The sequence below is a fragment of the Desmodus rotundus genome, chromosome 9 (genome assembly GCF_022682495.2).
Source record: "Desmodus rotundus isolate HL8 chromosome 9, HLdesRot8A.1, whole genome shotgun sequence".
Classification (NCBI taxonomy): Eukaryota; Metazoa; Chordata; class Mammalia; order Chiroptera; family Phyllostomidae; genus Desmodus; species Desmodus rotundus.
This window is the reverse complement of record NC_071395.1, coordinates 3,323,923-3,339,380: the sequence shown is the minus strand read 5'-3', so window position 1 is coordinate 3,339,380 and position 15,458 is coordinate 3,323,923. Positions and strand designations below refer to the sequence as shown.

Sequence of the window (15,458 nt, the reverse complement as noted above, 5' to 3'; positions counted from 1 at the left end):
CACTCAATCCACTGAGCCACACCAGCCAGGGCTGAAAAAAAAATCCTTGCTTTATCCAGGTGTACACATAACTTGGAAGTTTCATCATCATTAACTATCAGTTTAAAAGCACTTTGAAATTCCCCCCTATTTAAGATGAGGTTAGAAATGTTATTAAATATTACTGTTAAATGTTCTTTTGTTTCCATTTTATTAACAAGTGTATACCAAAGCCTTCTTTGCTTACAAACAAGAACAATAAAAAGAATCTGAAAACTAAGATGCTTAGTGGTCAAGGTCAAACGAGGAGCTGCGAGATGTGTCAATGGCATCCCTGTCTGGAGGCCCAGCAGAGCCATCAGAGAAAGGTCTCGGGGGGGTTTGAATGAATGAAGAATCACTGGGAAAGTTCAATCGTACTTGCTGTTTACTAAGCTGAGATTAGAAACTGTTCTCCTACTAAATGCACTATGGTGCACCACAGCCCTAGAAATGACAGAAGAATTGCCTGGCTCGTTTCGTACCTGTGCCGTGTTAGTGATTGGCAGGCAAATCCCCAGATCATTGACCGTGAGCTGCAGGAAGAGCGTCCCGAAGGCCTGGGCAGAGGTTTGCTGGATTCCAGGCAGCATATCTACCACCTCCTTTGTAGCCATGTGAATGTCCTTATGCAGGGCCATCCGCTGTTCGTTCCAGTTGTCGTAGGCAGCCTTGTAGTTCAGCCAAAACAGCACAGCTGTTGATGATTAAGGCAGGGCAGAAACAGAATTTTAATCCAAACTGTAAAATCCAAAATTTTAATCCAAACTGTAAGCTATATGGCAAGTAAACCCCAACAGCTACAAACTTCCACTGATTAAGATAAAGTTACTTCCAGGAAATTGTAGCATTAGAATTGGAAAGGATCTAAGAGGATATAGTCCACTTAACAAATGAAAAAAAGGAAGCAGAAAGCAGACAACTACAAAACGGCAGAAGGAAGATGTAATCCAGGTCCATTCATTGATTCAACAAACGTTTGTGAACCACTTGCTAAGTGCCAGGCACTGGGACAGGAGATAAACAGAAAGGGACGTGGTCCCTGGCCTTGTAGAGCTTCCTGTCACCAATGTTAGAAATGCCCGGAGGAGAGGGACATAATACTAGGATGCAGGTTGAAAAGATGGGACTTGGAGAAGAGGTCAAAGTTGTCATGTGAGCCGGTGACAACGAGTTTGTAAGGAAACCCTTGACCGAATGCAGTGTGTAGATGGTGACTAAAGAGGAGAGGAAGAAGGAAGGGCCAAACGAGGAGGAGGAGGAGGAGGAGCGAGCGCACAGCAGGGACACAAGGAGCAGAAAGTACTTGAAGGAGAGGTTCAAAGCTGACAAGAGGCAGGGGAGTTACGAAATAAAAGAAGCAGGCACCGGACCCAGCAAAATACAACATTACCCATAACACCGCCAACAGGCAGTTTCCCAACCAAGAGACATCACCAGCAGCCAATGTCCACCACCAGTTAAATCTTCAATGGCTTCCTACATGGCTCTTTGTTACTTCTGAAACACACTTCCAAAATATTGACCCAGTGTGCACTGATTAGGCCCTCTCTATCTGTTCTGCCTCAGTGCCCAGTATCTTCCTCTGTGAAAGCTGCTGCTGCATTTCCTTAGACCTCTGCGCTCGTACACCCTCTTCATCATGCTCTCCCTGTTTGGCAGATCCTGACTTGGTTCTGGCCCACGCAGGGGGCTGTTCCAGGCCAGGGGTGCAGAGGCAAAGGAGAGAAGCTTTCATTTCCTATCTCCCTGGTGAACTCCTAGCTCCAAGTCCAATCTGAAGAACTGGTGTCCCTCTAAACAGCACAGGACAAGGCAGAGACCCCCTAAGGGCCTAGAACACAATGTCTAATGCACCAGAGTCCACCCAGCTCCGCCCATTGAACTGAGAGTCCCAGGAGGGCAGGAGACTTCAGACTGCACTTCTAGACTGTATATAATAAACATTAGAGAATACGCGAATAAAGACCGTCCCAAACAAATGGTTGCACTGGTTAGCTAGACCAAAAACTTTAGCAAATAATTTCACCAAGTAAAATGACGGTAAAAACTGAAGGGAATAAGCAAGAAACTCGGGATGCCCACACTGCAGCTTCGGGGGACAGCGAGCTGTCTCCTCCAGCATTCACACTGGGGAACTGCAGGTGACTGTAAGCTGGCACTGCCCCAGCAGGTCCGCGTCCAGCAGGACGGCCCTCCTGACCAGCCTCACCTCTGTCGAAGGCCACAGGCTGTGCGTACACGATCGGCCTGTTCAAGGTGATGAGCACGGCTTCCCTGTCTGAAGACCCACTGATTTCTTCTCGGAGGGCATTTCTTAATCCGATTCTGGTTTTAAAATAGGCAACTTGATGAAAATCAGAACCAGCTTCCTCATAAACCTAAATTAAGAGTTCAAGAAAAGCAAATAATGAAAAACATTTTAATAAAAGACACTAAAAGTTTTTTAACAACATTAATGGTTTTGTGCACCAAAACAACTACAGTACATTTTCCCCAATTTATATTCTATACCACAAACACCTGAAATTCATATACAATGTGGATGGGTTTTTAAGAAGTAACTATTAAGTCAAACATCAAGCTCATACAAAACCTAGGATGAGGTCCATACTCTGAATGGCAGTGTATTAAATGTTTCAAGATAATTAGATACTCACTCCTCTCAAAATATTTGTATTTGAACAAATTATTGTTTTTCTAGAGATGACAAAAACGTTTTGTTCATTTATTCCTACCACGTACTCTTTAGTAGAGACACTCAACTGTGAAACTGCGGCTCTCACTGAATCAGCTCTTCCACTCACAGAAGGGAAAAGGCTAAAATCTACATAATTTCCAACAAAATAAAACAACAAAAAACCCCATGAGCTGTGAATATTAATTTTTATAAAATAGCCTGATCAATGGGTGTGTGTGTGTATATATATATACATAAAAAGACATGTTTAACATTACGGTATGCAAAACTTACTAATATTATAATGTAGCTAAGAAACTTAATAACATTTTAAGAACTCACCAATGTGAAGACAAAGCATTGAAATAAGGATAATGTTTAATAAAATAAAGAGAGAATAAGCAAACATTTATGAAGATACTAGATTAAGTTTCATGTGATTGTATCTGCACTAAACTCTAACAATATACCACCGAAGTACTCAATGAAATACCCAGGTAAGATTGTAAAGGCCTTCATAAATAAATTTTCATCACAATTTTCCATCAGAAATATTAGCTTTAATGAAATATTTTCATAAATATAGTGATACTTAAAGTAGTTGAACCTGATGTGCACAGGTTCAAAGCCACAGCGCTAACATCAGCACACTCTGCACTCACCTGATGTTTGACAATCTGTCCCAAGGCCAGATTCAAATCCACTTGGCATTTACCGAACAGTTTCAGGTAGCTGCTGCTTCCTGGAGAGGCTTTGGTTTGGAGCCGGTTGGAAAGTTCCAGTTCGATCAGCCCAGTTTCGAACCTCACAGCTCGCATTGACGGGGTCGTGGCTGTGACTTGGATGCCCTGGCAGGTTAAAGGTTAGAAGGAAACAAGAGCCTTGAAGCCACAGTGCCCCCACTCAGATGAAACCTCTCAATACATGATGAATAAAATAGAGTGCTTTAAAACATGTGCAGGGTGTCTAACGAACTGATAAAACCGCCAATAGTCTTTGATCTCTCATTAGTAGGGATTTTTAAGCTATTAAATTTGATTTCAGTATTTTGTATTTAAAATCCAAAGTGTTTATGGGTTAAATACATTAGAATTAAATAACTATTTGGTTTGAATAATTTTTATTTTTAAGAATGCTAATGTCTTAAATATTAGAAATATGAAGGTTTTCTATTAAGATATTACTGTTAATTGGACAAATGTACAAAATCTCTTGCAATTTATAAAAGCAATTATTTAAAAAAATAGAAGTTTATCTATCAGAAGGGCATAAACTGTTACAAACACATGTACATAGTACAGCTGTTTAAGAAGATAAGGTTGATCTGCATGTTCCGCATGGAAAGGCATCCAAGGCTTTTAAAACGTAGAAACATGTGCGTACTGAGAAATACGAACAGGGCAAGGTCCTAAAGGATATTCAAACACTTGCTAAAGCGTTCCTTTGAGTGTCACTTCTGTTTTCTACCTGGCACGTCTACATATCACACGCGTTTCCCACAACAAGCACGCACTGATTAATCAGAGAGACGCTCCTAAGGGGAGCGTTAGCCTTCACGTGTCACCTTGAACTGCAGGTTGAGGGAATAGAGGAGGATCTTGGGCTTATCCCCGTCCGCTGTGCCGTCATGCTCGTTCCACAGAGGAATTGGCTGCTCCCCACCTGGAGGAGTTTAAATAATCGAGGATCAGGGGCACCCTCTTTGAAGGAACATCACTATGTTGTGCATTGGAAACCCCCATAAACGCTTATTTTATTTTCCCTGATCAGTCACCCAAGCTCTGGAACGGGTCGGGCTCCCAGAGGCAGATGTGTATAAGGCAGGGATGATGCTGCGCACACAGACACTGGTTAGAGCATCTCACGAGGACTGAATTAAAGCACTGCCTGTGTAAGTAAACCGAACACGACTACACATCTCAGAAAATTTATCTGAAGCAAAAAACGTAAACTAATTAGTCAAAAATGCGAACTTTGTTGCTTGTGTTTAGATGTGCTACAAACAAAAGAAAAGATAAAGGTGGAGAAATACCAGCAAAGTTTGCTTTACTTGCTTTATAATCTGTGGATGTATATATTACACGTGACAAAAGTAATCAGCAAAGGAGCCTGCAGGCGGGGAGCCAGAGCAGGCACACCGGGTCTGCAGGAAGTCCCTACACAGTCACACCCAGACACCAGGGCCAGTGCTCACCCCACAGACTCCAGGCCCCACGCAACCCACGGGGAGGGACACCCACTGCCCTGTGCTCTGTGTCGTGCGGGGACAGGTCAGCTCACCAGAGACTTTCTGTATCACTTCGTTGACTTCCTTCATGAACACTTTTTGTACAAACACCAGGTGGTTCAGAAGGTCGGTTGTGAGATTATGTTCAAAAGAACCAACCTGCCAAACGGAATTGGAGTGCTAGGTTAGCACTACTGACTGCAGAGTTCCGGATACATCTCTCGCTCACATAAGTAATCCCAAACTCTGGAGCGAACAATTATCTACATATTCTTTGAAATCAATACCCTGAAAAAGGGTTAAAAATATTCAGATTCCCTAATACTTTACTGACTATTATGGACCATTCCCCCAATTTTTTAAAAAATTACAGTAACCAATAAGGTATAAGAAATCATCTGAAGATAATGAAAATTATACTTTAATTGTGTACCTGCTAATTTCAAAACTGAAATTTTGTCTACAGTAGCATTTATGTTTAATGACCACTACTATATTGTTAGAGGGATAAGTGAATACCCTCATAATAAAACGAACCATGGAAACACTGCAGAGACGATGTGAAACACAGTGTAAGAAATAACGAAAGCAAACATGTTTCAGTAACCTACAGGGAGCAAGACAGACATGTGTGCCCGCACACACCAGATTCGCATAGAATCCTGTAGAATACATGACTTAACGACTTGCCTTAAAAGCTGGGGTCACCACATATTTTCGTACACCTAAAGCTAGCAGATGTTTACCTACAGCTTACAAAGAGTAAGAAAACGGCAAGGTGAGCTTACCTCTGCCACGCAGCGCAGGTAGTTCCCCTGCAAGTAGTACCCCTGCTTGGTGGGCAGCTCGTCGATGCTCCACACCTGGTCGGAGTAGCTGTCGTGCTCCTCCATCACGTACTTCCCGGACATGGTCACGGGGGGCAGGTTCAGACTGGCGGAGGGGGGAATGGTCGACATGTCCGTGGCAGAAACTTTGGAGGTGAAACGCAGTCTGTGATTTGGCAGCTCAAACGTAAACCTGGTCTGTGCACCTGTGAGAAGGGAGAAACGCTTCTTCGCTCAGGAGCGCGTTCACACATTTGTTCCTCGCTCTGTTCAAAAGTGGTTGCCTAAGAAAAATGTATGCATATCCCAAAGCCTGTGTTGAGAGATTTGGAAAGGGTATTTTAAATTTGCTTGTATTTCCTATCTTTAAAAATAGATAGTATGGGTGCTGTAGAGAGTCTGTCAGTCAGTATTATCAAGCCTGAGAGAATTATTTACGAAGCCTGCCAGGGCCCAACATGGTGTCAGGTGCCAGAGAAACACGTACCAATGCTCTTCATTTCATAGAGGGGATTACTCTTATTGCAGAAGAGATACAACAAATAAGTCAAGTGCAACAAAAGTGCACTGGGAAGTAGCGGACGCCATGTTAAAATCAGGATTTATTGCTGATCGTCACACGTGCTGTGTAATGTGCACACACATGCTGCCCTCCAACCAACCTGGTCTCTCCACTGAGTGCCCTGTACCAGCAGCTCTCCCCACTCCGACACCGCTGAACAGACCACTGTGCGCACATATACAGCAAATAAACATGAAACGATTTACCATCGTGTAGTCCGTGTCTGCAACTGTACCAGAAGTCAGCCTTTCTCTAATACTAATGAACGGTCACCTCCTTCCCGTCACCTTCACCACATTCACTCACCCCATAGTAAGGTGTGCACTGGGAACGAGTCAGCCACACACGCAGAGGCTCTCCACCAGCCGGTGCCACTGTGAGGGCCCGAGAGGTCCCGGCGGCTCTGACCCGCTCCACTCCCCACCCCCGCCAGGCACATTCTCAGGCTGCTCGGGGGTCGGGGGGACCGGCCACCACAGTAGCTGCCACTGCTACGACCACCACCAGAGTCACCAAGCACAGGGACCACGGTTGGCCTCACCCCAAGCCTCGAACCACCCCTGTACAAGTGCAGCCGTCGTGCAACTGCTCTGGTCCCTTTGCCTCATTTCAAGGAGAATCGCCGTTCCGGCCTATCTGGATATTTAACAACACGTCTCCTCGCTCCTACACGGCTGTATCTCCCGAGTTCTGAACTGCCTCACTAGCTTTCTACCGACTGCTCCTGCTGACTCTCACACTTCACGGACGCCCTGCGTAAACAACCAAGAGACACCTCACTACTGTCCCCCACATCTGTGGGCCTGACGCTGCTGACTCCACCAGACCTGGAACCCCTGAAGAGTATTTGTTTCCAGTAACACAAAGATGTGGGTGTCCAGGAAAATCCCTCTCACTAAAGAAAGCCTAACATGCTAGGGCAGGAAGAAATACATACACATATAAAGACACATGTGTATACTTATACATGAGTATGTATATGAATGTCTTTAAAATTGTTAATGAAATTTTTCATGTTAACAGAATAAAGGAGAAAAACATTTTAATTTCATAGGTGCAGAAAAAAAGCATCTGACAATATTTCCCAATCAGCCTTCATGGAAAGTCATAGCACGCTAGAAATAGAAATCTCCTTAACCTGATAAAGGGAACCAAGCAAAATCCTACAGTAAACATCATATTCATTGGCAAAATATTGACTTCCTTGAAAAACTGGAGTAAGAAAGGATGCCTATAACATTCCTCTTGCTGAGCATTATAGAAAGCACATAAGATAAGAAAAAGAAAGAAAAAGGCATAAATCCTGGAAAGGAAGAAACTCAAGTATTATTTGCATATGGAATGAATGGCTACTTAGGAAACTCCACAGAATCTTACTAGCAATGATAACAAGGTTTAATGTGGTTGCTGAGTATAAAATTAACCTAAAAGGGTCAAGTGCATTTGTACACATGGCCACCAAACAGTTTAAAGAGTACCATTTACAAAATATGCCGCTTGTTGTAACTGCTACCACCACATTAGGTGACTAGGGATCTAAGTAAATAATCTTGCAAAGGGTGCACAAAAGCCTTTAGAAAAAATTTTAGCTTTGTAGAAAAACAATAAAGAAAACCTAAAGACACAGAGAAATAGACATATTCAGGAATAGGAGGGTTAAATATTATACCAATTCTCAATATCAATATTACCAATTTTCTCCAAGTAAATCTAAGGATTCAATTAAGCTCTGATAAAAATCCAAACAGGCTTTTTTCAGAGAACTTGACAAAGGACTATAAAATGTGTATGAAAGACCACGGACAAAAAATAACCACCACAACTCCTGAAAAAGGGAAAGTCGGGGAGCAAAGCAATGCTGGAGCAAAAAGCTGAGGGACGCAGAACCAAGCCCTGGAGCTGACCCGTGAAGACCAGCGGCGGGCAGGCCGCAGCCCAGGCTGAGCCCCAGCGAGCAGAAGCAGGTTAGCCCGCCCTCGGTGCGGAGGTGGTTGATCTCACTCCCTCCACACCAAGTTTAAAAGCATCATTTCCATACAGACTAAGAAGTATAAAAAGTAAAACTTCAAAACATTTAACAGGAAATGTAGAATGTTTTCATGATCCTGGGAAGAGAAGCATTTAAGACATAAAAATACACACGACAGAGGAAACTAATGGTAAATTCAACTACATTAAAATTAGTATCTGATCAACAGATGACTCAAAGTGAAATGATAAACCTCTGGCTGGTTGACGTTATATGTTAAACATATAATATCAAAGGTTTAATATACAAAATACATAAAGAATTCCTGTGAACCAAGAAAAATACAAATGACTCCATGGTAAAATGGGCAACAAACAATCGAGAACCGTCAACAGGAATGTCATGTGAGAAATCATATTTAAAAGCCCAGGTTCATCAGTAACTACTACACTGGAATTAAAACCACAGTAGGACACTGTGCCACAGCTGCCGGGCGGCAGAAATGCAGGGGTGCGGCGAGGACGTGGGGCAGCGGGAACTCGCACCTCGCCTGGGAGAGGCAGTGCTGGAGGGCGCAGTGCTGGGGCCCAGGCCGGCTCTCCTTGGGGAAGGGAGGGTGTGTTTACCCCAGTCTCACCACCCCTAACACACAGCCTGGGAACCCGCATGTGTGTTGTGGATGTGAGACTGACTGGAACAGCAAAAATGCAAAATGGGCCAGAGGTCCATCAATGGCAGAATGGATACATAAACTGTGGTACAATCACTTAATGAACTACTCTATTTCAGGGAACAATGAATGAACATCAGGTACATGAATAGACGAACCTTACACAAAATGTACAGTAAAAAAATATTCCAAGTTAAAAAAAATGTCAATGGGATTCCATGTAAAGAGAGTTCAAAACAGGCAGCAGCAGACCCCCGGTCATTTGTGAGTGTCTGCGTGCGGGTAAGACTGTACAGAAAAGCAAAGGAACGGGACAGGAGGTTCACGGCAGTGGGTGCCCCCGAGCAGCCACGAGGAGTATCAGCTGGCAGTGGTAACATTCCCTAAAGGCAATTCAAGTATGGGTACTTTCTAACTTTTACGTGTGTAACAAATTGGTAAAAACAAGATTCACAGTTCTTTATTATTCTTTAGACTGTGTACATAATTTTAACTTGTGTATATGACACATTTTAGGATAAAAATATAACAGCAAAGAATTTTTGGGCAGGAACGTGAGGATCACGAAACCTTATAGAAGCAGCTACTCTGAAGAAGTCAAATGACCTCTAATTTGAGCAGAAGGCACCCGTTCAAGCAATAGGAACTGACAGGTGTAGAAATTTCTCCAACTTCACTTTAAGTTGGAGAAATGAACTCTAAAGACTTCGGATGACAGTCAGGCCCATGGTGGTCATCAATGAGGGGAGAGTTTTTACTCACCTGAAGAACGTTATTAATGACATTTAAAAGTACTATGATTAAAATCAATTGAATTTTCATGTAATAGCTACGAAACCAAATCTACCCTTTCATCAAACGGTTGCTAGCCCCGCGACCAATGCACACTCCTAGACCTGGTGCGGATGTGGGAGCTACCTGTCATCCCGTGGCTCCGCATCCGGCCCATCTTGTACTCGGCCCGCAGGGAGGGCAGCAGCGCGGCTCCGATGGCGATGCCGTCCAGCATGGTACTGAACTTCAGGACCAGCGGCTTCTTTTCCAAGCCTTCTGGCAGCTGAGGAAACTCATTTGTTTCTATAGGTGTCTGATTAACACTTGTCGGGGTTTTTTCAGAAGGTAGGGGGGTTGCAATATCTTCTTTTACTGGCTGTGGGCTACAAAGCAAAAATAAATAAATGAATAAAAAGATACAGAACTGTATCTTTTGTTATATAGTTATTATATAAAGTTATTGGAGTTCTCAATGAAAAATATACTGTGAACAGACGTTTTCTTTCTAATGCAGATCACATTCCTGGAAACAGCCATTGAAAGATGATGATCCGGAGCAGTAAACAAAAGGAAGTAATACCAAGATGACTGTAACACTGTAACGACAAAGCCCTTCCTGTCATCGAGGTGAAACTGAGCTCTAGACTCGGGTGTGTCTGATTGCGAATCCCACGCCTGCAGCGTGCCACACTCTACTGCTGATGGTAGGACTACTACCGCTGTGGCCACTACTACCACCACCACCACCACGCCTGAGAACAGTGCCATGGCCAACGCCCACAGAACGAGTGCTTCCGCGTGCCAGGGAGACACTCTTCTGAGTGCTGTGTGTTAGGCCACGTGTTCGTTTATCTCACAAAACCCTCTGAGCAGACACTATTACCTCCACTTTGCACATGAAGAAGCACAGCCAGAAAGTGGCGAAATCAGGACTTGGACTCAGGTGGCCTGACTCGAGAGTCTCATCTTGTAACTGTCACACTTTTGTGGGCCACACAGTATACTAAGGAAAATGGCTCAGAGTATTTTAAATTAAGGCTCACGTACACATTCTGGATTCCAAATTCCATTAGCGGGAGAAGCATTCAAATTATTACTACTTAGGCAACTTTAGATATGAATTAATATATTAGAATTGAAGATCTAGATATAACAGTTGGAAAAATCACTGCTTTAGGACACATCAAAAGACGCACTCTTTTTTGTTGTTGTTTTACCTTATAGGCTACAGGGAAGGAACACAAGTAAATCATATTTTCCTTGGTTGTACATCAGCTACAGCTTCGGAAACCACTAGGTCGGCAACGCAGCCCCACCAACAAGGACTGCCGGCCCAGGGAAGGAAGGTCAGTGCACCGAGGTCCGAATTGCTGCCCTTTACAATGCTCACATGGCAGGGTCATGTCCTGCCTTCACAGGAAGGACAACAGTACAAAACCATGCACTGGACACAAATGGCCACTGAGCTCCCGGACACCTGTGCAGTCACATGTGTCTGTGAGTTAAAGGTACACAAGGACTGACACAGTCCAAGCATTTGTCGCTTCGCTCTTTATCATTAGCACCTCTTACGACGCCCGCACGACACCAGGGCCCCTTCAGCTTTGAGCAAGAGGGAATGATGACAAGGGCAGCTGTGACGTGTCACCACATGACATCCAATACTACCCACAAACATGCCTGCCTACTTCCCACCTGCTCCCCCCCCAATTCCTGCTCACACAGCAGAGAAGGCCCCAAAGCACCACGCAGGGAGACAGGCCTGACACCAGGGCTTACACTGTGGAGGGCTGTCTGATGAGGTCCGAGATCTGCTTTGACAGCTGGTGAGAGCTCCGGACCATCATGCTGTGCAAGGTGGCAGGGTGCTGGGGGATGTTGATGCTGATGGCACCGACTTTGAACACGGCAGCATTGTTCGTCTTCAGGCCCCGCTGGGCGCTGTAGAGGGCCTGGGACTTGGCGATACTGCATTTCACGACGGTTCTAGTTACAGAGAAGGAGGGCTGTTAAAACACAGCCAAATACTGGGAAATTTTGCAAAAAGTATCTCAGAGCGCAAAACAAATGCTTTTAAATTATTCACTGCACCAAACGACTTCAGATTTTTCATGCGTCTAAAGTATTCTAAAAATATTGAAATACATTTATCTTACAATGTTTGCTGGACACACCAAATATTCTATTTTAATAAAGGTCTGTGATCACATGCAATTAAATGCATGAACACTGACACATTACATACATGCAACACACGAATTTCCATTTTCATTTTTTCTCCATTTAGAACTCCATTTTCTCCTTCAACCTATTTTTGGGATCTGTGTAAAACCACTAAGAAAACATAGACACTGAATATGAAAAGATAAAAATGCTCAGTGTATTTCTTAAACTCAAATCAAGGAAATTAATAATCGCCTAATACATTAAAATACACTAAGAGGAGTCAGCAGAAAGGAAGAAATTAACTTGGATTTTCTATTTCCACTGATGACAAAGAGGTATGGGAAGCCCACCCAGGAGGGATCACTGCCCCCGGTGGAAGGCGCTGCGCTTGTCTGGCACTGACGTGCGCAGGGCTGCCCTGCCTGGGTCTCCTGTCCCCTTTTCCCAGGGGCTGCAACAGCACCATGAGAGAGACAAGCGCTCCCTGAGTGTGTGAAATGAACGAGCAGAAGGAAGGACAGCAGCAGGATGAGGCTGCCCACGGCAGCTGGGGACTCACACAGACAGCCTGGGAGAGGCCCCATGCACAGTGGGACATGCGACATGCTGAGAGAATTTGCTAAGCGGTCGCTTACGGTCTCCAAGGCCTGGAGACTCACATCTGCGAGAGTGGACTCTGAGAGGCCAAGGGTGGCTGTGTCAGAGGTCTTGGTTGTTTACAAATGGGGGGCTCAGGTGTTTTATAAAATTCACAAGTGGCTACAGGAACTAATTGCTTTCGTCTGCAAAGATGACTAGAGACTATCACTGACTAGAAAGAATGAAAGTATTCTGTGTAATTGATCTGGCCAGCACAAGGGTCTGGCCCAGTTCTGGGAGGCCGACTAGTCACTGAACTTTGAATCCTTTCCGACATATTATAATAAATAAAGCAACTGTTAATCATCCATGATATTTCATTTTAAATTCAATTTCAACATCAGCCAGAACACACTCCCACAGTGCTAAAATGAAAGTGGCTCTCTACTGGTAAGCTGCACCCACCTCCTGAATGAAACTCAACATACATTTACAAAGAAGTCTGTCTTGTTATCACAACAGCCAAGAAGCGCGATCTCACTGTTTCACCCTTGTCATCTATGGCAATCTGCTCAACTACTACTTTCGACCGAGTACGCACATCCCTAACACTGGGGGTATGCACATCCCTAACACTGGGGGTTTTCGACCGTGCCAGAAGCCAGGATGGAAGGCTAATGGGGCTGACCACTCTGCCACTGTACATCCCACTGCGGCATTTCCAGTGGAAATGCTGCTGTCAGAGACTCAGGCTATGTGGTCTTCACCACACGCCCACCACGGCCACGGGGGTGGTGCCGCCCGCCGCTGGAGGACGTGACAGTCCCACTTCCATCACACTGAGCCAGAAACTGCAGAGGACACCTGAGTAACTCTCGTCAAAGGGGTCAGAGCCCCAGGGTGAGGAACTAAACACTCCACAGGCTGCCAGTAAGAGTTACCGATTCCGAAGTCTAGTTTGCTTTTTGAGGAGAACTGCCATGTAAGCTGAAACACACTGTATGCATAAGACTTCTACACAGCAAAGGCATAACGGAAATTCCTCTAACGAGAAGACGAGGTGAACCTCATCGGCACGAGAAGTTCGTGGTGAGGAACCAGGGGCTGCAGAACTCCCCCACAGTGAGCCCGGGCCCCTGGCCCCACAGCGAGCCTCAGTGCTGAGGCCACAGTGCCTCCTCGGCAAGGACACTTCCCATCTTCTTTCCCCACCTGCGTCCAGGCAGTGGGCCCTTCAAGGTAGGCCAGGCACCCCTGCCCATGCAGCAGAGTGAGAGAACGACTTGAGGATTCACTCTGGGGTCTCACTCTCCATCTCCACCCCCGGTCCACCCCTGTGAGCATCAGGGCCCAAGCCTGAGGGGCAGGACAAGGAACCAGACTGATTCGTGCCGCTGGCCTCACTTCAGCTGTGCGCTGGGGCCTGGAGTGCTCTGACAACAGGCTATTTACTCAACTATTAAAAGTCATTGGAACTTTCTTTCCCATTGGCAACTGTGCCTCCCGTGTTAACTTTCTCAGTGGGAAACCCTGGGGGAGGGGGTGGCCTGAGAGTGGCGTCACTGCGGAGACACCTCCCGCACTTGCTGTCACATTTCCGAGCCCGACAGGCCCAGGACATAGCACGTGACCAGTGATGCTGAGTGGGTGGAAACGCCTCCTTCAGCTTAAAAGCCACTCTTTTCAAGTCACGTGGTCACTGACTGTTCTTGTTATGCATCCAGGTAGCTCAGTGGTAAAGGGGACATGATAAACCTTCTCTAGCTACTGCACCTACTAATGTGGAGTCAGGCTGTTCTCGGTATCTACTAAGACGACACTAACATGGAAGAGTGATTTTTAGAAAATAATCATTTCTCTAATTTAATATTAGCACATTTATTCTTAATCAGCACTTTTAATTGGCTGATAAATGATGTACATCACATTAACCCCAACACAGGGCTGGTAGCTGATATTTTGTCTATGGCCTGTTATCAGTATGCATGAAACAAATGTCACCAAGTATGGTATTTTTATACTCTTACACTCTTACAACCTTACCACCATGGAACACAATATGCAGATTCATATATTTATTCAGCATGCTCAAGTTTTATAGAAAATGTCCAAGGAAACAGCCAGTGCTAAGTACATCAGCCTGCCGCGGTGGTGAGACTCACGAGGCGACATCTCTAAATCTAGCGCTCAGCACAGCTCACCACCACAGCGCACCCCCCCCCACGAGTCAAACAGGGCACTCGAACACAGAAGCACATGTCGAATCTGTCAGGAGAGCAGAAAACGCTCCTCATCTTGAAAAACAGAATTGTGAGATTGAGCTGTGTAGGCATTTTCAGTGTTAGTGTTTTAATAATTATTTATGCAATTAGTGAAACATCTCTTGCAAAGTAGAACACTTTAGCTTCTGCCATCATGTCAAACATTAACAAGGCCATGTGATAGCATAAACTTTAATAGCAGCCTGTCTAAAAGGCAGCTTTGCCTGTGTGCTCTCCTAGAACACCAGTAAGCTTTATTCTACGACAGGGTCTACATTGAAACTACAAAATAATAACTAAACTACACACATTCACAGCCATGCAGGTAATGTTATCTCTAAAACCACTCAATACTAAGTCAATCACAGAGCCCATGAATAAGAGTAACAGGACGTACAGAAACTCTTGTTTGGCTGTGCTTGTAGGAGATGTAGGGAAGTCCTCCAGTCTACAGACGAAGATGCAAGGGAAAGCAGGAAAACAAAAAGGATGCAGGTAAACATTCATGCATAGATCAGTTACAATGTGACCCATCACCTGACAAGTTTTACTTATTTCCCACTTTTAACATTTTCCTTCAAAGAACCTTTTAAACTAATTTTTTAGTTGTTTCCTTTTAATTAAAAGAGGAAATAAAAAGCCTAAGAATAAACCCAGAAACACTTAACACTACTAGAATCTGGCAGTGAGTTATACCTTTTACTTTTCAAACATAAAAGAGAGCT

The 15,458-nt window shown here is 44.5% G+C and overlaps 1 protein-coding gene across 13 annotated transcripts in view; it reads right to left on the bottom strand.

The window, feature by feature from the left end:
* The window catches only part of BLTP1 (bridge-like lipid transfer protein family member 1), a 123,321-nt gene that overhangs the window by 37,247 nt on the left and 70,616 nt on the right, over positions 1-15,458 (bottom strand). For 12 of the 13 annotated variants that reach the window (XR_008427592.1, XM_053930585.1, XM_053930588.1 and 9 more), the window contains 9 exons: positions 15,131-15,181; positions 11,507-11,713; positions 9,872-10,110; positions 5,714-5,958; positions 4,979-5,084; positions 4,263-4,360; positions 3,361-3,546; positions 2,231-2,399; positions 504-715 (listed from right to left, as the gene is read on the bottom strand). Coding sequence is in view for 12 of the 13 variants with exons in the window: in XM_053930585.1 (XP_053786560.1) it covers positions 504-715; positions 2,231-2,399; positions 3,361-3,546; positions 4,263-4,360; positions 4,979-5,084; positions 5,714-5,958; positions 9,872-10,110; positions 11,507-11,713; positions 15,131-15,181 (1,513 nt within the window). In the remaining variant the exon portion in view is untranslated. The remainder of the gene's footprint in view (positions 1-503; positions 716-2,230; positions 2,400-3,360; positions 3,547-4,262; positions 4,361-4,978; positions 5,085-5,713; positions 5,959-9,871; positions 10,111-11,506; positions 11,714-15,130; positions 15,182-15,458) is intronic. The other variant, XM_053930590.1, reaches the window with a different exon arrangement.